Below are 25,735 nucleotides of genomic sequence, written 5' to 3' on the forward strand. Positions count from 1 at the left end.
ACGGTGTCCTGACTCTAGAATCACTTGGTTTGCAAAAACTAACTTTCAATCCTTAGGATTTGAATTGTTCAAAACTGAGCAAAGCTTGACAAAACTGAAGCGAAAAGTCAACGGAACACTAACAAAAACCCTAGAAAGCAGGAAAAGAAAGGGTCCCCGTTTGCAATGGGGCGATGTGTGAAAAAGGTCACAACAGATAGTATACTAAAAAAAAATATGCTTTACTTCATACTAAAAAGGATACTATCCTTTTCAAAAAAAATTAACACACATTGCACCAAAATTATGCTGAAGTTCACTTTTCCTGAAGCAAACTTGGTTTAAATGACCAGACTGCTATATCACAAACATAGACAAACAGGAAAAGTCATCATGCTATAACAAAATATAGAAATTTCTAACCGTATTCAGAGCAACACAAATAAATGCCACAATTGGTAATTAGATTTGCCAGAAACAATATTGATACATATACAGGAAACAACAGCATAGCTGCCTTGTAAAAGCATAAACAATTTTAACACCATGTCCCAGAATAGCTTGCAATAAAGCCACCACCATAGAACTTCTCATTCAAAATCATCTGCAGTACAATTGCTAGCAAATAAAGCATTTTAAATAATTCTGCAGATAAAATCATAACTCGCCACTTAACTAAGATATCATCCTCTAGAAGAACAGTTAAAATAAAACATTGAAATGTAGTAGAAATAACTTTATGCCAGTTGAAGATAATTACTGGGCCTGGTGCCTTATGGTGCTTGCTGGTCATCAAACATAAGGATTATTATCTTTGATAATTTTATGACCAGTTCAAAGTAATAAGAAAACCTGGAGCCATGTAGTGTCCCCAAATTCAAATTATTGCTAGTGTTTAACCTGAAGGTTTATTGTCATTGATAACTTTACGCAGCCTATCAGTTTCCTTATCAGTGCTTACTTTATCAATCACCATTTGTTCAAATATTTCATCAGCATCCTTACCAGCCTTGGCATGAGTTGAAAGAAGCAAGTTGTAAATCTCTGTAGTTACATACGGAATGTCCCTAAGAAGTTTCAAAACTTCATCTGCAATTTCTACATTCCCTTGTTCCTCCAAATATTTCAGAATGCCAATGACATTTTCAGAACGTGGTTTCCAGCCACTAGATCTCACTCTCCGTAAAGCATTCAGCATGGTTGTAACTGCCTTATCCATCTGCTTGCTATTTAAATAGCCCTGTGCAAGAATTTCCCATGTTTTACAAATTGGCTCACCTCTTTCCTTTGCGATACGACTGTGAAAACTTTCAGCCTTTTCCAGCATACCTCCCCTCACATATGCAGCAAGAAGTATGTTAGAGACTCTGAAATCATAACTTGAACATGATGTCTCCCATTCTTTGAATATCTTCTCAACTCCTTCAATGTCTCCAGACTTTGCCAGCGAAGAAAGCACCGATATATAGTCTGTATTATACAATTTATCAAAGGACGTTTTTAAGATATTCCATAACCTGTAAACTTCTTCCTTATCATCAAGGGAGGCATTCATGGTAATGAGGTAGTCATATGCTCTGCGATCACCTTTACCAATTTTTTTTTCTGCTTCTTTCAAGGCAGATTTTGCTTTGTCTGGAAGACCACTTTTGATGTACATGTCTCCTACAGCAGTGTATACAGTCCAATCTACACTATCATTAGTAGATTTTATTTCATCCACGATCTTCTCTGCATCATCAATTTTAGACATAGAAGCACATGCATTGATCCAAAGTCTGTAACTAAAAGAATTGAGCTGTACATCTATTTTCTTCAAATGCTTGATTGTTGAAAGAATCTTCTCCATCTGGTCACTTACTAAATAGCATTTCATCAATGTATTATAAGGACGTACAGTTGTAGTAAACCCCAACTCCTGCATCTTTTCCATCCAATGCTCTGCTTTTTCAGTCAGTCCCGCTTTGGCATAACAATCGAGTAGAGCACAATAAGTGATTTCATTCTTTGAAATCTCAGGTAGATCTTGAAAACACTTCTCAGCTCTATCAATGCCATACACTCTCTCAATCAAATCTAACATGATACAATAGTCACCAGGTGTAAAAACAAACTTAGGGTGATTTTGCATCCACTGAGAAACCTGAAATCACCATGACAATTAAGTTGCATAATATAAATGTTGACTGAATTGCTTAAAGTATTAGCACGCAACCAAATTAAAAAAATACTGAATTTTTCTCCTGAAGACAAAAGCACCAGTGAAAAAACAAAAACCTGATTATGAATACTGTAAATAAAACATATAACCATTTGAATAAGAATGATAACAGCGCTAATAGTACGATTTATTTAATGTGAGTTCCAATGTAATTAGTAACAGTTAATTAAGCTGATGGCATCATTGATTAATGCACTTGAAAGGCTTAAAAATTGAAATGAAGAATCACAACATGTTAATTTATTACAAGAGCCCACCCAATAATACAGGAAGCCCATAAGAATTTGCGATCAACAGAGGTCCACAAAGTATAATCACCTCCAAGCAACAGGAGTGGACTTTGGAATGACCTAACACAACCAAAGTATCCTACAGCCATAAAACAGAGACTGCAAATGGTAATGGAAATTGCTGCCAGAATACAGACTCTTTAATGCAAGCAGCGAGCTTGACAAACTGTACTCATGGATTACATCACTTATGAAACAGTCAATAAGTTTATAGATACAAAATAAAGAGATTCACCAGACAGTTCATGAAAAAGTATCCAAGATCCTAGCTTGCAACATGATACTGCACACTTTCTGGCTAATGTTCGTTGCACACCAAAGGATACTATATTTACAGTGTATCTTCAAATTTCGCTGAGTGTTTAGAGTTCCTTTATTGGCACTGCATATGGCTACGTGACTCTTAAGAATAGTGGTGCAAGATAGTAATTACCATTTCTAGCAGCACATAATTCAATGATGCTGATGAGATGTTGATTCAAGTTCTCAACTTTGCAGACTAAACAGCCCTCATTAGTCATATTGCTTAAGACAAATACTACTACAAGCAAATGATTCATAGTCCAAAAATAATGTGTTATCACTGGTATTATTTGATTATCAATTCACAATAATGTTGAGCAGATCTTGATATGACTTGCTATTATTATTATTAATTTATTATTATTACTACTACTATTATCATTATTAATTTATTATTATTACTACTACTATTATCATTATTATCTAGGTTGCCAGTTCAGGTTCGGGCACCGGTTCGGGGTTTGGGTTCGTTTGGGTTCGTTAGTACAAAAACATGTAAATTATATATATATATATATATATATATATATGCAGCCTATAAGCATGAATTAAGATTAGCATGTCACATAGCATCATATAAACAACAAAACCAACATAAACTTGTAATCATAGCATCATGATCATACCATAACAGCATCATATACATCAAGTTTAATATCAAAATGATAAAATATTCAAGTATCATTGTTTCAACTTTCAACAATTTAAAGTTTGATCATCAAATGGATTCTTTAATTCATCATCCTCATTTTCCGCCTCCTCATCATTGACATTGACATTAGATGAATCAATGCCAATGCCAATGCCACTGGAACTTTAAGTTTGCTCGCTATCTGAGTCATCAAATGCAACAAGTTGAGAAGTGAAATCATCCAAATCAGTATGTTTTGGCTCCGTATCCCACATCTTCGTTTCCCCTTGCTTGTAGTCATGTTGCTTGTGTGAAATGAGCCAAGTTAATATTTTAAAACTCACTTTTAGGGTCATATTTTAATTTTTTATGTGGTGGAATTAAAAAAAATCAAATTTTGCAAAAAAACAATCCATTTTTGGGCTGTCAAACCCCTAGGTTTGACCTGGGTCCTCTTGGGTTCGACCTGAGTCCTCTTGGGTTCGCCCTGGTTTGAACCAGGCCTGTGAATCACGAACCCTGTCCGAACCACAGGCGAACTGGACCCGAACCCCGAACAAGGACCAAACCGGACCAATACCAGGGGACCCCTGGGTTTGACCTGGGTCCTCTTGGGTTCGACCTGAGTCCTCTTGGGTTCGCCCTGGTTTGAACCAGGCCTGTGAATCACGAACCCTGTCCGAACCACAGGCGAACTGAACCCGAACCCCGAACAAGGACCAAACCGGACCAATACCAGGGATCTAGGGGGCCGAACCCGATAACTCGGATTATTATTATTGATCTTATGAATAATGTTAGTTAGAGATGGAAAAAAAATGATTAAGGATGGATTTATTTTAAAAGAGAAATTAGTAAGTAGTGACACACAAATGAGGTCATAATTTATTTGAAAAATAATTATTTTCTCAATATTCTAATTGAGAACATGGTATAGAAGAAATAAGAAGATTCTAGAAGCAAATTTAATTTCGAATTTGAATTTCGAATGCATGGTCAAATGTAATCACCACTATTACAAGTTGTAAGGAGTATGTCTTGCATGAAAGAATTTCAAATTCAATTTAATATGCATGTAACCCCACTATGAACATTAATCATTTTTACATGGAATTATTTTGGGGAAAAGAATCTATAAGTCATTTAATTCTTTTTGTAGTGGGAAGTGACTCTCTTTTCCTATATATTGAATTCTAGATTTTCAAAAAGGGGAGTTCATTGTTTTTTGAAAACAAAAAGTAGTCTTTGAATTCTTTAATTTGTTTTTCAAATCATGTTATTTGTAGGATAAGTTTTGTAGAAATTTTGCATGAGATGGGATTATGGAAGTTTTGGAGAAGATTTATTTTACCAAGTTACAGGAGGAATGAAGAAGGTTGGATGAGAGTCAATTCAACTACAAGGTTTTCATTCATCATCCAGATCCAGGTTCCACCATTCTTACTTCCATGTTTTATTTCAAAATAGGAAAAGAGGGGAAATTTTAATTGCATGCATGTTGTTTTTCCTTGAATAAGTTGTGTAGGTTAAAGGAAAGAATTTGGTATTTTGTTTAATTCAGAAATTGCATTCTCATCTCTCTTCAAGAAGTCTTTAATTTGTTTTTCAAATCATGTTATTTGTAGGATAAGTTTTGTAGAAATTTTGCATGAGATAGGATTATGGAAGTTTTGGAGAAGATTTATTTTACCAGGTTCAGGAGGAATGAAGAAGGTTCGATGAGAGTCAATTCAACTACAACGTTTTCATTCATCATCCAAATCCAGGTTCCACCATTCTTACTTCCATGTTTTATTTCAAAATAGGAAAAGAGGGGAAATTTTAATTGCATGCATGTTGTTTTTCCTTGAATAAGTTGTGTAGGTTAAAGGAAAGAATTTGGTATTTTGTTTAATTCAGAAATTATATTCTCATCTCTCTTCAAGAAGTCTCTTTCATTGTTTTCAGATTTTTGCATATAGTATATACCCTACCTTGTTTCAGATTTTGATGAAGGGAATATATGTGCATGTATGAATAGATGTGTATATCTTAACTTTTTTTTTATCAATAAATTAGTAGCTTCCTTTTAAAAAAAAATGTGCAAATGACTGAATATTAATTAATTCTAATTTTTCTCTTTAATCTCGTTATTTCTCTTTATTTAATCTCATTGCTTCTCCTTATATTAAGGCATAAAATTGGTTTCTTAAATTTACATTCAAATTTAGAAGATGTTTGTACTACATATTTAATGTTATTATTGTGATGGGAAATTTGTATATTTGTGCCAATTGTTATTTATTTTTGGATTTATTTTGAGAGACTCTTAATATAATTATATATATTACTGAATGAGACATTTTTGTATAAGTTTGACTCATGACTCAATAATTTTCTTCTTCAATTCATTTTATGTTTATATATTTAATTTTATTGCATTTCATTGTATCATTCTAAAATATTGGTGCAAAAAAAAAAATATATATATATATATATAATCAAATTATTAATAAAATGATTATAAATTAAATAGGAAAAAAAATTAAACCAAAAAAACAGTGCCAAAACAAATAAACATAATAAACAATTTTAGTTTTTTTTTAAACAAGAGTTTAAATTTATTTGAATTTTTTTCCTAAAGGCAGCGGGAGAGTAACCCCCGCCCCCTCTCTGATCAAAATAAAATTTGAAAGTATTATTATATATTTTCTTAGTTTTTCTATATGTTAGTAAATGGCATTTTTGAAGGCCTTCAGGGCATTTTTAGCATTTTTAGCCCCTGCAAACGGCGAAAGAGCATGGCTAGTGCATGCTCTTTCAAATCCTCGTCTACATCTCTTGGAGACCTTTCTAACGAGATCAACGGCTCGTAATTTCGAGTCCCGTGCAAAAAGTTATGTCTAGTTGAAGTTACGATAAAAAATTTATATAGTTTTTTTGAAAATTTCGTAGTTTTTAGATTTTATTATGTAATGAATAAATGTGACTGTTGGACTTCGATTCCCAAGAAGTTCTTGTGACCTTGGAATCTCATGAGCTACTATATTTTCGATTTTCGAATGGAATAGATCACTTTTTGGCTTGCTTCAATTCTGTATTATCTTGTTCATCCACAACACCGCAGGTTCTCACTTAGGTGTTGTCATCCAAATCCATAATTCGGATTAGTGGTATCAGAGCAAGTTCGCTCCTATATGTCATATCACACACAATCAACATATCAAAGATTGGGGTTGGAAATAAGGAATCCTTCAGACTACCTTCCTTTGAGACGTACACGATCGCAGATGGCTAAGTTGCAGACCGATGAAGACATTAAAGCATTGGTTGCAAATACATTAACAAAACAATGGGAAGAAATGATGGAGCAGTTCAAGCAAATGCTGGAAAGTCGTGGGTCACCTGTAAACCCATCATTCACAGGGTATACACCATTCAAGGTGCAAGTGAATTTTGATATACCCACCTTTCAAGGAACGATTGACGCAGATGTCGTTGATGACTGGGTTTCAAAACTGGAAAGATATTTCTCTGTCAACCAGTTTTCAAATGAAGAGAAAATAGCTTTCGCTCTTCTCAAAGCTGAAAATCATGTGAAAGATTCTTGGGAAGCGAAGTTAGCAACCGAGGCAGCAAAAACGAGCACCACGTTCATCTTTGATCAAAAACCCACATGGGGAGAATTCATGGAGCACATAAAGGAAGAATATTTTCCTGTAGATACATATGAACAGAAATATATGTAGTGGCAATTGCTTCAACAAAAAAAAGACCAAACTGTTCAAGAATATACTAATCTGTTCCATGCTTTAACAACAAAACTTGGCATAAAAGATTGTGAGAAGCACTGAGTTTTAAAATATCAGAGTGGACTCCATAGGTATATTCAAACCGAAATGGAATTCTTGAACATAGAGAGTTTACCTAGTGCATATAAATTTGCTACAAAAATTGAGGAGAAATTAAAACAGAAAGGAAGGAGGGATAACTTCGCAAATAACAGATGGAAGAGCTCCAAGGAATCTCCTCCCAATTCACCAACGAAAAAGGCATGGGGTATGAAGAAGACACGAGAACAATATGTGGTGTGAATTCCATAAGAGTCCCTCTCACAACACAAAAGATTGCAGAACCATAAAAAGTTTAATGATGGAGACACATGAGGACAAGGAAGAACCTCAGGTGGCAGAATCTTGTCCAAAAGAAAGTCATGAACAGGGCATTGAGGCTGATCCATCCGCGACGGTAGCTACTACAAATATATTGCCACGTGAAGATGAGGAGAGATTTTCATCACAGATGTGGGTCAAAGGAAAAGCCTTGCACTTTATTGTTGATAGTGAAAGTCAAAAGAACCTAATATGAGCACAGACCGTGAAAAGATTGAATCTGAAAACAACATCACATCCGCAACCCAATTCTATGGGATGGGTTAAGTCAAGGGAGAGATATCCAAGTGCACCAGCAGTGTCGCATTTCCTACTCTATAAAGCCTTTCAAAGATGAGGTAATCTATGATGTGGCTCCTTTAGATGTTTGTGATGTTTTGTTGGGACAACCATATATGTACCAGCACCATGGTGTCTATGAATCCAGACCTCGCAGCGTGACAATCAGATTAGGTGAGCAGAAATACCAAATACCAGAGGTAAACCCTGCATACACTACCTCTTTGATTAGTGCTAAGCAAGGTAGGAGGCTAGTTGTCAAAACAAGAACATTCATATTATTAATGATTCGTTCTGAAGAAGAAAGGAAGTCCGTATATAGTTCCAATGACATCACAAACACCACAACACAGCAGAAAAGATCAATGGACCAAATTTTGATAAAATATGAGAATTTGTTTAAGTTGCCAACTGGGGTACCTACACACTGCCAAGTAAGACACACTATTGGTCTGATACCAGGAACTCCATGGCCTAATGAACCAGTCTATCGTAGATCAATATTAGTAAATGGTGAAACTAAGAGGCAAATTTGTCCAAGTGAATCACCCTGTGGCAGTCCCATGGTTCTGGCAAAGAAAAAGGATGAAATCTTGGAGCATACCAATAAGAAATATAAGGACAGACATGATGAGTATCACACTCATAATTTTCAAATCGAGGACAAAGTGTGGCTGCATATTCAGAAGGAACTCTTGAAGCCATATTTTCCTCCACTATTAGATGTTGCAGAAAGAATTTCCACTACAGAATTGAATCAAGGTGCAGCTTCTCCATTCCAATGTGATCAGATTGTGGACACCATGGTGAAAACACTCCAACAACAACAGATTGATCTATACAAAGTGGTTCAAGCAAGGCTGATCACTCAACAAGGAAAGTGGTTTACCAAGGAGCAGCTTCAGCTCCGTTTCCGTCATTTCATTCAGAGTATTGATGCAATGGAGCCCATTGCTCTTCAAGGGGGGAGTAATGATCGGAATAAAATTTGAAAGTATTATTATATATTTTCTTAGTTTTTCTATATGTTAGTAAATGGCATTTTTGAAGGCCTTAGGGCATTTTTAGCCCCTGCAACCGGCGAAAGAGCATGGCTAGTGCATGCTCTTTCAAATCCTTGTCTACATCTCTTGGAGACCTCTCCAACGAGATCAACGGCTCGTAATTTCTAGTCCCATGCAGAAAGTTATGTCTAGTTGAAGTTAGGATGAAAAATTTATATAGTTTTTTGAAAATTTTGTAGTTTTTAGATTTTATTATGTAATGAATAAATGTGACTGTTGGACTTCAATTCTCAAGAGGTTCTTGTGACCCTTGGAATCTCATGAACTACTATATTTTGGATTTTCGAATGGAATAGATCACTTTTTGGCTTGCTTCAATTCTGTATTATCTTGTTCATCCACAACACCGCAGGTTCTCACTTAGGTGTTGTCATCCGAATCCATAATTTCGGATCACTCTCTGAGGCCACTACTTCAGGGACCACAAGGGCAGCAAGGGGGGGGCACCCCTTCTCCCCCCTTCTCCCCTCCTCCGACATTACATCAAAGCACACTAAGTTTGAGGACTACTTTGTGAGCCCTTTGTACAATTTATCTTTGACAAAGAAAAAGGAAGAGTTAGATTTGTATCAATGAAAATTTTATAACATGACTGCACCCAGTCTTGATTCTAAATGATCCTATACATAATTGAGTCAACCAGTTTATCAAGTAGTTGGGGTTTACTAATGAAGGTTCTCAGTGTAAAGAAAACAATCTTTGATGACTTCTTCAATAGGGCTTAGAGAGTTTATAATTGCGCAGAGGTATCCTACAAGTAGCAACTCAAATTTTGAAATAGTTGTATATGAGGATACAATCACACAAGAGGCATGATCTAGAAATATTCATAACAAGCAAAACAATTACCATGGGCCGAAAAAGTGAGGATGCCCATTATTACAATGAAATTTAAAATATCACAAGAAATTGTGTTGATCATATAATATTTGCAGAAAGGATGTCAAATAGGGAAAGATTCAAAGCAATAGAGACCAAGAAGTTGAAAACAGATCCCATTCTACCTTGGTGTATTACAAGAAACTAATAATCCCATCCAAAAGATGGATGTTGTTTTCAAGGACTTATCCTATAACATTGATCTTACCCAGGATGAAAAGAAACAAAGGGTCAAGGGAGATGAAGACTAATGATTACAATGAAAAGTATGTACAAAAATTGGAGATTGGCTTTATTTCACAAGCTCCTTAGACTAGAACTAGCAATCACACCTCAATGTACAATGGGTACATCAAAGAGATGTGGAATATCAGTTAGAGAAAATTTTAATCTATTTGTTGCATACATTTGTGCAGTAAATGGGGTCAATTACAAAGATCCAAACACAATTGAAACAAAACCTCTAAATTAGGAAGATTATCAATCTCTATTACCAACAAGCTCATGGTATGTTTGCAATTAGGAGAGAGGGAGAGATAGGAATAGAAAGAGGGAGAGATAGAAGGGGGAAGAGTGGGAGGAGGAGAGAAGCGGGCCGGGGGGGTTGGTGAGGGGTAGAGAGAGGAATTGAGAGAGGAGAGAGTGAGAGATGGAGATGGAAGAGATTAATATATAGAGGGAGACAGAGGGATAGAATGAACAAGAGAGATAGAAAGATAAAAAATAGAGATAGGAAACGATATATAGAGGTAGAGAGTGATGGAGAGATAAGGACATAGAGATAGAGGGAGAAATGGAAGAAGAAATATGAAGAGATTAGAGAGTGATGGAGAGATAAGGACATAGAGATCGAGGGAGAAATGGAAGAAGAAATATGAAGAGATAGAGATAAAGAGGTAAAGAGATATAGATATAGAGATCTAGGAAGGGGGAGAGGAAGAAAAAGGGGGAGAGGAATGGATGGATAGAGAGAGGGAGACATGTCTAGAGATGGGGGGGAAGGAAGATAGAGGTAAAGATGAAGATAGAGCGAGAGAGGAAGAGGGAGACAAATTGAGAGATGTAGAGGTATAGGGAGAGATAAGATAGAGTGAGATACAAAGACAAAGAGAAGTAGAGAAAGACGAAGAGGGGGAGAGGGTGAGATAAAGATGGATTGAGATAAGATGTAGTGAGAGAGATGTAAGGTGATATAAAGAGAGGGGGAGGCAAACAAATAAAGTAGAGATGGACAAATCGATATAGAGCAAGAGGAAACTGAGAAAGATGGAGAGAGAAAGAGAGAGGGGGGGGGTGTAATTGATGGAAAATTAGGGTTTCATAAGTTATACTTTGCAAACTAGGAAATGGCCTAACTTTCACATACATCACATTGAAAGGAGGATGAACACAATAGATCCAACCTCAATTCTATCAGGAAGCGGGTTGAATGTTGATTGAATTCTTATTCCCTTTTTGTTTGAGTTGAAATTGTATTTGAATTAGGTTTGGGTTGCAATGTTAGATCTAGTACAAACAGTGAGAAATTGAACCAAAACAACAATAACATAATGTTTCAGATTTCATGCAGGGCTGTAAATTGAGATCTAGAAAGTAGAGGAGGATCAAAACCTAAACCTAAAAGTTCGGCCTGATTTTCTAGGACCGATTAGCTAGGATTCGCCCTGGTCCTATAATTGCAAACATGGGCAAGTTGGGTCTTTCTAGGAATGGCAAGATACAATAGATCCATTGGTGAAATATCTGAAAAAATTCCTAGGACGCCCTAGTCCTCTGTGAGCACCTTGGTCCCTTTGTAGTTACCTAGTCGTGAGAGGTCTTCAAAACTTCTACAAAAGCTAGTTCTGTCTATTTCTGCCTTTTCTATCCTTTTCCACTTTCACAACTTCAAATTAGTCACCTGCACACCAAAAGAAGAGAAATTGTGTTGTGGATAGGGGTTTGCCTTAGGTCAAACCCTGGGTTTGGAATAGGAGTTGGAGAGATTAGAGAGATAGCGAGAGATATAGAGTAGGAGAGATGGAGTGAATATGAAAGAGGGGGAGCAAGGGACAATCAGCTCAATAGATAGAGATGGGGCGAGGAGTGATATAGATAGAGGGAGATATAGAGATAGGGAAGGAGATAGAGAAAGATAGGGAGATACAAGAAGAGAGATATGAATAGAAATAGATAGAAAACCGAGATGGAGTTCAAGAGAGAAATAGAAAGATATAAGGCAAAAGAGATGGAGTGAATAAGAAAGATGTAGAAATAAGCAAATAGAGAGAGAGATGGAAGGAGAGATAGGGAGATAGAGATAGAGGGGGCAAGAGTGAGAAAGATGGTGACGGAGACAAGCAATAGAGAGAGAGAGATATAGAGAGAGGAAGAGGGAGATGGGAGGAAAGATGGAGAGATAAGGAGGAATAAATAGGGAGTGTGGTTATATGAGAGAGAGATATAGAGAGAGAGAGAGAGCGGGAGATAGATATATATAAATATAGAAGGAAAGAGTGTCATGCTCCCGATTATGAATACAATAAAATAAAATGTAATAAGTAAACATTCATTATCATAATAACATAATTAGAAACAAATAAATAATAAATAAATTTAGAAAACAAATATTCAATAGAAACAATATATAATAAATCACATTCATCCTAATCAATAAATAAAGTAATTATTAAATCAAATACTAAGTGGACTGCAAAGGTGTCAGAGATTGTCCCCTAAGCAATAGACAGTAATTTCCAACAAGAATAGTATTACAAGGAATACAAACATTACAGAGGAGCTTGTCCTAAGAACATCAAAGCATGACACATGAACGTGTGCATACAATTAGGAGACAAAAGTAAGACTCAGTGACGGAATGAAGAAGGCACTCGATTATAACATAAAGCGGATAGGATACCAAACAATTTTAGACAATGGAGACAAACAATAATCAATAACAAAGATGGTCGACTTTATTCAAATAGCCGACTTAACATGGAGATATTATCAAAACCAACCATGAAGCCTAGAGCCCACGTTAATGTATATAAATTATGTTGTTTACCAATCAGTCAAGTTAATTGCCCAAGATAAGGATATAATGATGATCAGAAAGTTAGCGATTGGATGTAATCAAAAACAGTGATTAAAGTTAAACAGCGATAATTTCTCATTAGGGCAGTGATTAAGATTTATTAAAAGCAGACGTTAATCCCAAAGGGTGCGATTAAGATGATTATTAAAGAGATGCAACTTCTCACTCCAAACATGTAGATATAAGAAGTTATTTCTATCGATCATGGAAAAGGGGATTAAGATGGATATATATGAGACATTAATAATCACCATAGATTGGATCAGATGAGAACTGTTATTAAGTTACAGGTAGTAACATCCTTTGTTCTCAGTGGTATGCATAGGGGATGTGTTTAATACGTATGTCTAATATATGAAGCCTGATAATGTCTGTATGTAGAATTTGATAATAATATTAATAGAGATTGCAAATACGTATGAGTCATATTAATTTTATATATAATGGCAGACCAGATCTGATGCATGTCAGATCTGTCTGCCTTTGCAGTCACAAATATACAAATAACTAGTGGAATTAATAATTTATACCACAGGTAATCAGTAAATACATTTATAATTGATAATATGGTTTTATATATATAGAGAGAAAGAACAATTATATGAATATATATACACGAGAATAAATTAGTAATCCATTTTCAAGATTTAAGGTAGGCAGTACTTAATCAGATTTACAATGATACAAATACATCAACAATAAATAAATAAATTCATCAAGAACATAACTACCAATTAATTTAATACATCAAATAAGAGTTAATCGATTATACCAATCAGAGGTTCATAAATAAATAGATAGCAAGATAAATCATAAACATGAATGTCTTAAAGTGACCTAAAACCATAATCAGTTTGTATTTCCTATTCCCCAAGTGAGATGGGTGCTGCTAGGAAGGGGCAGAATAAAACCACCTCAATAGGAAACCCCAAGGGTGAAAGGACTCCTCCTGAAATCTGGGCTGTAGGCCCCAAGGGTGAATGGATTAAGCCCCAGTAATCTGGGTCACATTGAAGAGGTGTGTCAAGCACCCTAGGCAACCGAGCCCTCTTCTGGGAATAAGGTCAAAATGGTTTGGGTTTTGGAATGGTTTTAATAGGTCATATTACAAGAATTTGTTAAATATACCTAATTAATAACAATTGAAGGTAGTAAAATAGATGTTGCTCTTGCTAATTGCCAGTGTATAAATAGGGGGCCTTACAAAGAGAAATATAGGAGAAAGAAAAAGAGAGATAAAGAAAAAGGGAATGATAGGGAGAAAAAGGAGGGGTAGATAATGATTGAAAGAGGGAGTGATAGGGATAGAAAGGAGAAATAGAAAGATATAACTCGGGAAAGATAGAGTGAAAACGAGCGATGGAAGGAGAAGAAGAATGAGAGAGAAATAGAGATTAAAAGAAGGCGACAATAAGAATGTGGGAGATGGAGAGATAAAAGATATAGGAAGTGATACATCGAAAGAGGTAAAAAAAGGATATATATATATATATATATATATATATATATAAAGAGAGAGAGAGTAGGTGAGATTGAGGGGGAGATAGAGTCAATAAAAGAGAGAGTGATAATGAGATATAGATAGAGAGTTAGTGAGAGATATGAAGAGAGCGATAGATGGGGCAATAGTGAGAGATAAATGAAGTGATAGACACAAGTGATAGAGGAAAGTGAGAGGGGGAGAGATAGATAGAAATTGACGGAGAAACAAGGAGTGTGAGAGAGATAATGGAGATAGAGATAGGGAGGGAGAAACAAGGAGAGAGTGTGTGTGAGTGAGAGAGGGATATGGAAATGGAGATAGAGAGTGGGAAATAAATAAAAAAATAGAGAGGGAGAGAGAGGAAGAGTTAGAGATAGAGAGAGAGGGAGGGGGAAGAGAGAGATGTAGGAAGCGGTAAGGATAGAGATAGAGGAAGATGGAGAGAGAGAGAGAGAGAGAGAGAGAGAGAGAGAGAGATAGAGAGAGATAATGAGAAAAAGGGAGGGGGAAGAGAGAGAGATGTAGGGAGAGGTAAGGAGAGAGATAGAGAAAGGATAGAAATGCATGACAATGGAACGAAATTAAAGATTTAACTTTGTATCTCTATCTCCCTCACTCTCTACTTTCTTTCTCTCTCGCTCTCTCTTTCTCCACCTTCATCTTTCTTTGTCTCCAATCCTCTCTATCTCTCTACCTCTATATCCCTTATTATTATCTCTTTCTTTATCTATCTCTCTTCTCCTAACTCTATCAGTCTTTGTCTCTATTCTTCTTTCCTCCTCTATCATGCTATCATGCTTTCTCACTCTCTATATATCTCATTCTCATTCTTTGTTTTCTCTCTCTTTTGCTCCCCTCCTGCTTTTCCCTCCACCTCTTTGTCCTTCTCTTATTCTCTCCTTTTTCTACTTTCTCTTCATCTCTTTTATCTCTCTCTCCATCTACCCTTCGCTCCATCCACCTCTCTCTCAATCTTTATATAAAAAATATATACTATATATATTCCTTACATACTATATTATATTTAATAGTTTTTATAAAATAAAATAATAGATATAATTATAATATAATTTTTATATAAAATAAATATGTAATTAACTAACAAACATATATAAAAATTTAAAATATAATATATTTAATATTATATATCATTTTATTTTACAATATCATATTATTAATATTCAACGCTTAACCTTTTCCTATCCACATTATTATGAGGCAAAAAATTTGATTGGAAACTCTTGCGATGTTTTCACACGTCGCCTCATTGCAAATGGGGACCCCCACTTTTTGCATAGATTAGGTGTCTTAATATTCAACGCTCAACCTTTTCCTATCCACGTTATTATGAGGCAAAAATTTCGATCGGAAACTCATGACGTTTTCACACATCGCCCCTTTGCTAATGAGTAAGAGATGTCAAATTGAGGTCACGTTGCAAAATTGCTTGAGGTTGTAAGAAGCTATCAAAACGTCAATATGTTGCAAGGATCAACCTAGGTTGTCAAGAAGGATTGATTTTGAAAAGGCTATGTGTTCCTTGCAAATTAAAGAATAGTTCTTCAAACTGAAGTTGATCAAATCTAGAGGGCGAAACCATCAAGTTTGAGTGATTAAACAAGGTGAAGAGCATTCAACTTACAACATAAAAAGAAGGCTAATAGAGTGTGAATCTACTTAGGTTGATAAAAAGTTCTAGAGGAGACCCTGTGGATCTACTTAAGTTGATAAGAAGCAAAAACTTGCTAAGTATGGGAACCTACACATCAACTCAGGTTGACAGGAAGCCAGAAATTTTATGAGACCCTGTGGATTAACTTAGGTTGGTAGGAAGTCTCTAAGTGGGCCTATGGATCAACTTAGTTTGATAGGCAAGTGAAATTGCTTAAGCTTAAATGTCAACCTTCAATGATGAGAAAGAGGCAACGAATCAACCTAAGGTGGTAAGAACGATTGATGAAGAGCATTTCGACTAGAACTAATAGTGAACCTCTTGGGCACCATCTTAAATTGGAAAGTTTAATCAATCAATTTCAAACCACAAAAAATGAGAAAGAAGTGTGAATCAACTTGATTAATAAGGTAAATTTCCTAAAAAGATGGGAAGGTATGAATCAGCCTAGGTTCATAAGCAAGACAACTAAAGGATATTTTTTGCAAAATTAAGAAGATTGATCCACCTAAGTCGCTAAGCTCAAAAGATTAATGGAAGCAAGAAGGTTTCGACTTGAGATGGTAAAGAGCATCATGCAGATCAACTTAGGTTGGTCGGAATTTACAAATATTATGAAGAGTACCTACACACCAACGTAGGTTGATGAGAATTAAACTCACTCATATAAATTTAACTTTCAATAATGAGGCGGCGGCTCAAGATCAACGTCTAGTAATAGGAAGTCGATCTTCCTAAGAAGGAAATAAGGTGCAAATCAACCTCAATTCGTGAGAAGGGTAAATAAAAAGAAATTGAATGAAACTCCCAATCATAAAGGAAGAAAATTCGACGTTGAAAGAGAGGAAATTAATTTGCATTTAATTTAACTTTCGCGAATTCCAAAAGGCAAGAATTAAATCGGCTGCTTAGAAACATGAAACATGAGACCTTTAAGCTACAGAGATGGAGGTCGAAAAAATCATTGAGTTTCAAAGTCCGAACCTCTAAGGAAACAAGTTAGGCAAATGATGAAGCGAATTTGAGGGAGATTCCAACTAAGATGGCTGGAAGGTAAATAGAATCTAATATTATGTAAGGCGATTTGAAAAACTTCTCAATTCACTTGCTAAGGTCGGCTTTCCAAGGAAAATTGAAGGACTGCAATTTTAATAAATAACAAAACCTTTTCTTAACAAAAGTAGGCTTGCATAGAAAGTGAAGGGGTGCGACTTCTAACCCCATGCCATATAAGTAAAGGGAAGAAGATCTCTTGGATGACACAAATACAAATGCAGAGCAATAAATTCGCCTAGCAACAAGTTCACACAGTAAGTGAATGAGAAAAATCGCTTAAGGTTGACAACATTGCATAAAGAAAGAAGTCCGTTGGCTTTGGATACACAAATTCGACTTAGATCAGCATTACAAATTCATTCTTTATAGCTGGAAAGAAATAGTTTCAGGCATCAACTCGTGGAGGAAGAAATCAAAAGGCTGGTCAAAGCCCAAAGCCTAAATCGCCTTGCATTCTAAGTACTGATTAAGGATATATCTATCTCAGAAATTAGATCATAAAGCCTCATCAAAATTTCCAGAAGTTAAGGAAAGATATATCTCAGATTTTCTGAGTGATAATCAGACCTAGGGATATAAAAATTAGACCTACAGAATCCCATTTGCAGACCCTAAATTTTCTGTCCTCAGTAAAATTATCATTTTCAGATTGGGAAAATTTTGTGAAACGGGATTGGTGAAGTGATTAATGTTATTTCATTTATAAGTTTTGACTTTCATTTCGTCATTCGTGATTCCAAGTATGTTCTTTTTCCAGATCTAATACACGAAAGATTGCATGAAGTGATGGCGAACTGGGGAGAAGAACTCAATCACATAAATGGTGAGCAATTCAAGGCGAACACAAGATCTACATTCCAATAAGGAAGTCAAGAATCGACATCATTACAACCTTAAAGGTGCAGCAAGAAGAAAACTTCAATGAGGATGCACAATGACAATTCAAGGCGTTCGAGTTCAAGAGTTTCACAGGTGAAGAGGAATATCCCGAACATGAAGGAGACTTCACATGTATTCCAAGAGATGAAGAACCTTTCAACACAGTTTCAAGAACATTCCAAAGGAATCACCAAGTGTTTGAAGATCTAATTGCTGTACAAGTATGGCAAGGATGCGAGACAGTTAAGGCAACATTGCTCCATGTAAAGATCATCATAACCTCAATTGAAAGGAGGAAGCACCATAAGAATTTCAACAAACAAAGGATTCCACGCTTGAGGTCACGAGGTCACGAATTACATCAAAGAAGTTCAAGGTCAACGAAGGTAAGAAGTTCAAGGTCAAAGAAGGTTAAATAATGAAATACTTCATGATTCAAAGGTTGATATTGTGAATGCATCACAAGGAGGAAAATTTCCAAGTCAGAATGAAGAAGAATGAACGTGATCGAGGAATGAAGAAAATTCAGAAGAGGCTGATGCGGCATCCTATTCGCATTCAAGCCATCAAGTTACTTCAACATCAACAAGTCCAAGTTCAATAAACCTGATTCATCTCATGGTGGAGCAAGTGACACATGGCACCTCATCAAATACTATTTTATGTACCTAACATATTCTCTCATTGGTTAGAAATCAAGATGGACATGTGTCCAGTTCATTGTAATGATCTCATTGGCCAGAAGGAAGTTTGTTGTTGTTGTTTGTAACTAGGGCTATAAATGGGTTCGGATTGCCTTAAGGCAACATCCAAACCCTTTTAGGTCTGGGCCCTATCCTAAAGGGTAACGTGACCCTAAGACTATGCCCAGCCCTATCCTTCACGCTATCCTAAATACACACGCCACAATAATATATTGGCGCCAAAATTTAAAGGAGGCCGACTTGCAAATAAGAGTTAAAGGTGCTTATAAATGAAAGACACTTTGCAAGTCAAACACACTCATTCAATTCCAAGTAAAGCGAATTAGCTCTGCCTGATAAGGTGCGAATTCTGAAGGAGGAGTGCGAAATTGTTCGGACTTGTGTGAAATTGTCCAAGAGGACATAGGCTGTTTTGGTACAGACTTGAAGAACTTAGAAGTGCAGATCTGCCATACAAAAGGATCAGATCTGATAAAGAAGCTAAGTATTGTACTTGTAATTTTAGAGGAGAATATATAATCTGACCTGTGGGTCTTTAATGCTGGGTTTTTCCTCCTTGGAGGTTTTCCCAGGGTATGTGTGTTTGTCTCCTGTTTACTTACTTCATTTCTGATTTTACTGAATGATGACTTATTAAAATGCTACAAATCTGATTACAATCTAGGGCATAATCAAAGGATATAAATCTGATTAACAAACCTAGGGTATAAAATTACAGTTGTAACAAACCCTAAGTAGGGTTTTATTATAAAATCTCGATCATTGATCTCAAATCAATCTAAGCCTTTGAATTGTAAGGAGCTCTCTATATAAGGCTCGAGTCTTTCATTTGAAAAGGTTAATAATAGTTAATAGTTCAAGAGTAAGAAGAATAGAATAGAAAATAGAGTAGAAGTTAGATTAGGATAAAGCAAAGATTGTTGTCAAGACTTTGTTGTAAAAAGCATTTGATTTCATTGAAGCTATGGTGAATTAATGTGTCATTTCAACAAGTTGCATGGTCTCTACTTCTCATTCCATTTGCTTTCATGTTGATTAGATGCATGATAGAAGTTGTGAATGATTAATAGTGAAATTCATTTATCCATACCACTAACAGTTTTTTGATTGCAAATTTGCCTTCTGTGGTCAACTGGAATCCTTAAATGAGCTTAACTTCAATTGCTATTCGTACCTTGATATGCATCACATTGATGGTACCCTTGTTGTTGATAGTGATTTGAACATCACCTGTTTTCCTTAGAAGATCACATTAAGCTTTGTAGAGTTGTTGCTTTGCATGTCAAAGCAAGGCTTAGTTGAGTTTCACCAAAGATTGTCCACCATTCCTACATTCTTAGGAGTAGCGTAGACTTCTTAAACCTTATGTCTTTTGCCATTTTATTTTTGAAGCAAGTAATTAGAATCTAAGTTCCAACAACATCCAAGTGTTCAACATCCAAGTATTCAACGTAAGGCCCCCTTGGATTACCAGCAATTACATCACCCAATTGAGCTATCCACACGTTATGACTTGACAGTAGAAACCTTGGAGTCATCTTGGTTAATAATTTAACTTAGCATCCAAGAAGATTTTGATCAAGAGAAGATACAATACCTTTGATATTTTATTCTATGTTCGATTGTGCTAAAAAACACATCAACAGAAACCTTGAAAGAAAAATACAAAAAATTCTTGATGTATTTATTTTCACGTGAATACATTGAACGAACAAATTTGAACATAAACGATCACCACAATATCCGTTGAAGCATTGAGAAAAAACAAACAACACGTGGAAGTTGGTGAACAAAAGGATGTCTTCGTGACTACTCTTCTTTAGTGATTTCAAATAACTTCGATTTATTTGGTGATTATCAACGTATACTGAAGAAATGATGAAATTCATGGAAGAGCAAAATTTATGTCTATTTTCCAAGGGTTAAAGAAATCATAAAAAAATGTCAATGTCAAATCAAAAAAGTACATTAACATTACATGCACTTTTGGTTTGCCTTGCACAACAATAGAACAAAATTAAATTATTCAATGCTTTTTCCATATTAAAACGAAAATTGAGAACATCAAGATGCATTTTGACAGCAATTGAGGTCATCAAGATGCATTTTAACGGCAATCGAGGTCATATAGGCATTCTTTTGTTCAATCATTAACTTGTCATTCAGTTGCATTAGAGATCACATGTTGGCTCAATCTACAATTTTCAATGACGACAAAAACAAATGGTAACGATTATTTTCATCGTCTTGCATCCCTTCTCGAATAGGTCAAGTTGTCGAACTAGCAAGTTAGCTCTTCCCAATTGATAAACAAAACGCCTTCAATGTAATAAGAATACCATCAAGCAAGGAAGTGGGGGTACAATCTAGCACAACACAAGGTGGAGGAGAGACTAATGAGACAAACACAAAAAATTGAAGATGTAGTTGAGGGAACCAGCCCCCCAACCTTGGGGAAAGCCTTGCCTAATGAAAGACAATCAAGCATGGAGATCATCCATATCCGTAAGATCCAGGAGTTGTAGAATAAAAGGTCCAACAAGCACTACTTGGTGATGATGAATTCAACAAAACAAAGGAATTTTTAGAATAAAATTTTAGCCTATACTTATCAAAAGAACGAGGGGGGCTAAGGGTAACGTAAGAAGCTAATGAATAACAAGGTGTCACAACTAGAATTGGATTCAAACCCTCCTCTAAAGTAAATATTCATGTTAATAGCCTAACACTAAGGAAGGAAGATTGTACAAAATAGTGGTTGCTTCTAGTCACCTAGATGGGGCATCGCTAAAGTAATGGCTCTATTGACACTAGCAAGTATTTCCACAAGTCTAAGTTCAATATAGATAGGTGACTCTACTTACAACGATCTTCGAGTACCAATCTCCATCTTTTTTCAAAACAGCATATTAATAACCTTCTTCATTTCATTGAAAATGGCACACTAGAACCCATCTATGTCTCACATACAAATGCCAGTCCTTGTAACTTGGAAACTGCGTTAATTACATTACACACAAGTGGGAGATGCAAATTTAAGGGAAACAACATTCAATTCCCACCAGCACTCCGGAGACCATCCATTCGCGACTCTTTCTCGAACTTAGGAGAAACCATGGATTTATGGGCTTGGTGATCAGAGTTCTATTGTCAGTCTTCTTTCAACCTGGTCATCCCTCCTAGTAACTTTGTAGAGCTGATGTCAAGATTGTTGGTGAACCTCCTCTTGGCTAATTTTAGTTTGTTTAAGTTTATCGTTCTAATAGTTTATGACTTTACTGAATTCGGTAGATGAATGGTTACCAAAAAAATTCAGTCGTGGTTTCAGCCATAATTTTGAAGCTAGGAGGTACTTAAAAATCATTGTATGTGCGAAGAAACTTGCCCACTTACTCATAGTCAAGTTTCATCTGCAACTCGCTGCAAGTAACCACCACAGCTGACTACAGTTTCTAGTTAGTTTGTAGGTAACTGGATCCACTGCTTTTTCGGATCATTAAAAGAGTGCTAGGCTACTTCCCATATTTACAAGGCAACTCAACATCCAAGAAATGCTACCAGTTTGTAACTTGCCTAACCTAGTGTCTGATACTATGATAGGTCTTTTTTGAAATAAAAAGAAGAATATCATCTTTTTGAAAAAGAGAAAAGGATTGTCTCACACAAGTTAAATTAATATTCAGAGGTTATAGTCAATTTGTAATAGCTAGAAGAAGTAGAAATGGAGGAGCCTTCCTTTGACATGCTGTGGCTAAAACCATAATTTTGACTCTCACACAATATAAGGAGAATATTTGAGTTTTCAGATTTTATGTTGATATTTTGTTAATATATTCATTGTGTTCTTATGTCATAGTGATATATTTTTCTGTGTATACTTGAGATTCTAGCAGGGGTTGGAAAAGAACTTTAATCTGATTTCTTGTAGACTTTGTGCTGTAAATATTGAGAGTTAAATTAGCATAGTTAAGCATCATGATAGGAGAAGACTAAAAGACTTTGTGCTTGGAATGATTCTTATTCAATAGCAGTTGCAGTTTCTTTTCTGAAAAAAAAAGAAAAGAATATCTTCTTTTCAGAAAAAAAAAAAAAAGAAAAGAGAAAATGATGTTATCCTCTTAAATTAAATTAGTATTTATAAGTTATAATTAATTTGTAATAATTAGAAGTAGAAAAAAGAAAGTCTTCCCATAAAATTAAGAGAGTTTTTAACATACACACTTGTCGCTGAAACCATCATTTGGCACTCCTTCCCGGTTGTACAAAATAAAATTTTCAACCAACAATAGGTTTTGTTTACCCCGGGTACTTTGTATACACTCCTATGGTTTGTGCCCTTGATCTAGGTAGTCAGTATGTCATTTAGTGGCCTATTTCGACCATTTGGCTTTATATGGTAACCTCCTTTGATCTCTATAATTCAATATAAAAATAAAATGAAAAAATACTTGCTTAACCTAGGAAACAAAATGCTAGATGTTTTTACAGTCTTAAAAATACTTCAACAATAAAACCCCAAAAGCATAAAATTAATATCATTATAAGCGCACCTCCAAAGCCTTCTTGTAATTATGGGAGTTACGAAAACCGCGCACAAGGCTCTGCAAGTCTCGTTCCTTCAATTTCTTCCCATCATTTAACCACTTGTCAAGTGCCGATTTCGTTGGCTCTTTCGTCCTATCAAAAACCTTCCAGAATAAACCCTTCGGCAACTTTTCAATGCGTGATTCCGTCACTGGCTCCCCCGTATTCTCAACCGAACCTTCTTCTGCCGACGAAAATGTTTTTAAAAACAAAGGAAAAACCGCTCTGCTCCCATCATACGGACTTCTTTGCTGGCAGACTGACTTACCAAACCCCTGAACTCCAAGCCTGCCAAAAAAAAATTACGGCCGATTACAAGTGGAAATAAGCAGAACGTTTTTAAGAGTTCTTTGTTTTTGGTTTTGGTTTTATCAAAACATACCGTTTGAAGGCATTTGCGATAAGAGCCAACCTCATTTTGTCTACAGATACCTGCAAAATGATTACAAGTGAAGATTTCCGATTTGGTTGACGAGCATATTGGCAGGGTTTAAGCTTCGAACTAGGGTTTTAGCCAAGTTAGGGAAGCTGCCTTCTTTTTAATCCGTCTTAGCAGCGTTAGGGTTAGTTAACTTGACCTTGGTAAGGGCGGGAAATACGTTTACCATTTATTCAATCTGTATTTGGTTTCCACAAATGCTAAGACTACCAATTGCACCTTGGTGTGCAATGGGTATGCCGAAAGAGGTGTGTAAGGTGAATCAAGAAAAACATTGGTCTATTATTTTGCATATAATTGGGTAATACATGAGGTCACTTGGTAGGTCATAATGTTGAACAAAGTTCTCATTATAGGAGTGATAGCTTCAAACTAACTATGGATCTACTTACAACGATCTAATCATAATTGAAATAAAACCTTTAAACTGAGAGGAAAATCAAGTTTCATTACCAACAAAATATGGTGAGAGCGAGAGAGAGGTTGAGATAGTGCTAGAAGGAGGAAGAGATGGAGGGGGGAGGAGAGAGAGAGAGAGAGAGAGAGAGAGAGATGGGTAAAGAGATAAAGATAGAGACAAAGAAGAAGAAGATAGAGATATAAATATAGTTAGAGATAGAGATGGAGATTAAGGAGATGACTATAGAGGAGGAGAGAGATATGGAGAGATAAAATAGATAGGGGAGAGAAATAGAAAAAGATGGAAAAGAAAAATAAAAAGAGAGAAAGGGAGAGATAAAAAGATAGAGATAGTAGGTGATATATAGAGAGAGGGAGAGATAAAGATATCTAGATAAAGATAGAGGGGTAGATGAAAGAAGTGATAGGGAGAGATAGACATAGAGAGGAAAAGAGATATAGATATATGAAGAGAGAGAGAGAGAGAGAGAGAGAGAGAGAGAGAGAGAGATGTATGTCTAGAGATATAGGGGAGAGAGGAAGATATTGGTAGAGATGAAAATAAGGTGAGAGAGGAAGAGGGAAAATAGATAGAGAGATAGAGAGAGGTAAAGAGGGATAGAAAGATAGAAAGATAAGGGGATGTAGAGGAAGAGCTAGAGAGAGATCTGTAAAGGAAGAGGGAGAGATACATATAAATAGATGTTGAGATAGAGTGGGAGATAGATATATCTAAGGACATACAAAGAGAGGGGGAGAGGGAGAGAGATAAAGAGATTAACAAACAAAGAGATCTAGGGATAGACAAATAGAGATGGAAAGAGGGTGAGAGAAATAGGGGGAGATAGAGGGAGAGATGCACATGTACTAAAAGAGAAATAGAGAGATGAGGAGATATAATGGAAGAGAAAGAGAGAGAGAGATAGGGGGATAGGGAGTGAATGAGGGAGGGAGAGATGGGGAAAAATAAAGAGGAGAGAGAGAGAGAGAGAGAGAGAGAGAGAGTGAATAAGAGAGAGGTGTGGAAATAATGATATATAGATTCAGAAGGGGATATAGATGTATGTAGATAGAGATAGAGGGGGCAAGAGTGAGAGTGAGAGAGAAGGCGACAAAGACAAATAATAGACAAAAAGGTTTGTATCTTAGAAAGATGGAGAGTGATAGGGAGGGGGGGGGAATAGAGAGATAAAATTGGTAAGATAGGAAGAGAGAAATGGGGAGTGTATGCGTATACACATTAGAAATAATAGAAGTAGAGAGCTATAAAAAGAGGGAGTGATCTGGGGAGAGAGGAAGAGAGGGAGAGACAAGATAGAAAGAGGGAGAGAGGAATGTATAGGTGTAGAAAGATGTGGATATAGGGAAAGGAGAGAGAGGATAGATATAACTTGTAAAATATAAAGATGGTGAGAGAGAGGAAGAGATGGAAGGAGATAAAAAGGGGGAGAGGGAGACATAGAGACAGAAAGAGGGCAACAATGAGAGAGGGGGAGATAGGAAGATAAATATATAAGAAGTGATGTCTGAAGAGGTAGAGAGGGATATAGAGAGAGAGTATGAGAGATGAAGGAAGAAGAGTGTATAAGATGTAGAGATAGAGATAGAGATAGAGACTGAGATAGAGAGATAGATAGAGATAGAGA

The 25,735-nt window shown here is 35.9% G+C and overlaps 1 protein-coding gene across 1 annotated transcript; it reads right to left on the reverse strand.

Moving 5' to 3' along the window:
* Positions 1 to 426: 426 nt before the first annotated feature.
* LOC131027604 (pentatricopeptide repeat-containing protein At5g27460) lies at positions 427 to 23,843 on the reverse strand. Its single transcript, XM_057957674.2, has 3 exons — positions 23,634 to 23,843; positions 23,218 to 23,539; positions 427 to 2,122 (listed from the first exon to the last, which is right to left on the reverse strand). Exons 1-3 carry the CDS (start codon positions 23,666 to 23,668, stop codon positions 875 to 877), a joined length of 1,605 nt encoding a protein of 534 aa, XP_057813657.2. The 5' UTR covers positions 23,669 to 23,843; the 3' UTR covers positions 427 to 874.
* Between the last annotated feature and the right edge of the window lie 1,892 nt (positions 23,844 to 25,735).

Source organism: Cryptomeria japonica, chromosome 8 (assembly GCF_030272615.1).
Source record: "Cryptomeria japonica chromosome 8, Sugi_1.0, whole genome shotgun sequence".
Lineage (NCBI taxonomy): Eukaryota > Viridiplantae > Streptophyta > Pinopsida > Cupressales > Cupressaceae > Cryptomeria > Cryptomeria japonica.

Coding starts and splice junctions, on each gene's coding strand:
- LOC131027604 (XM_057957674.2), bottom strand. CDS start 23,668: ATGAGGTTGGCTCTTATCGCAAATGCCTTCAAACG. Junction 23,540..23,633: donor ATCGCAAATGCCTTCAAACG/GTATGTTTTGAT, acceptor TTTTTTTGGCAG/GCTTGGAGTTCAGGGGTTTG. Junction 2,123..23,217: donor ATTACAAGAAGGCTTTGGAG/GTGCGCTTATAA, acceptor TGGTGATTTCAG/GTTTCTCAGTGGATGCAAAA.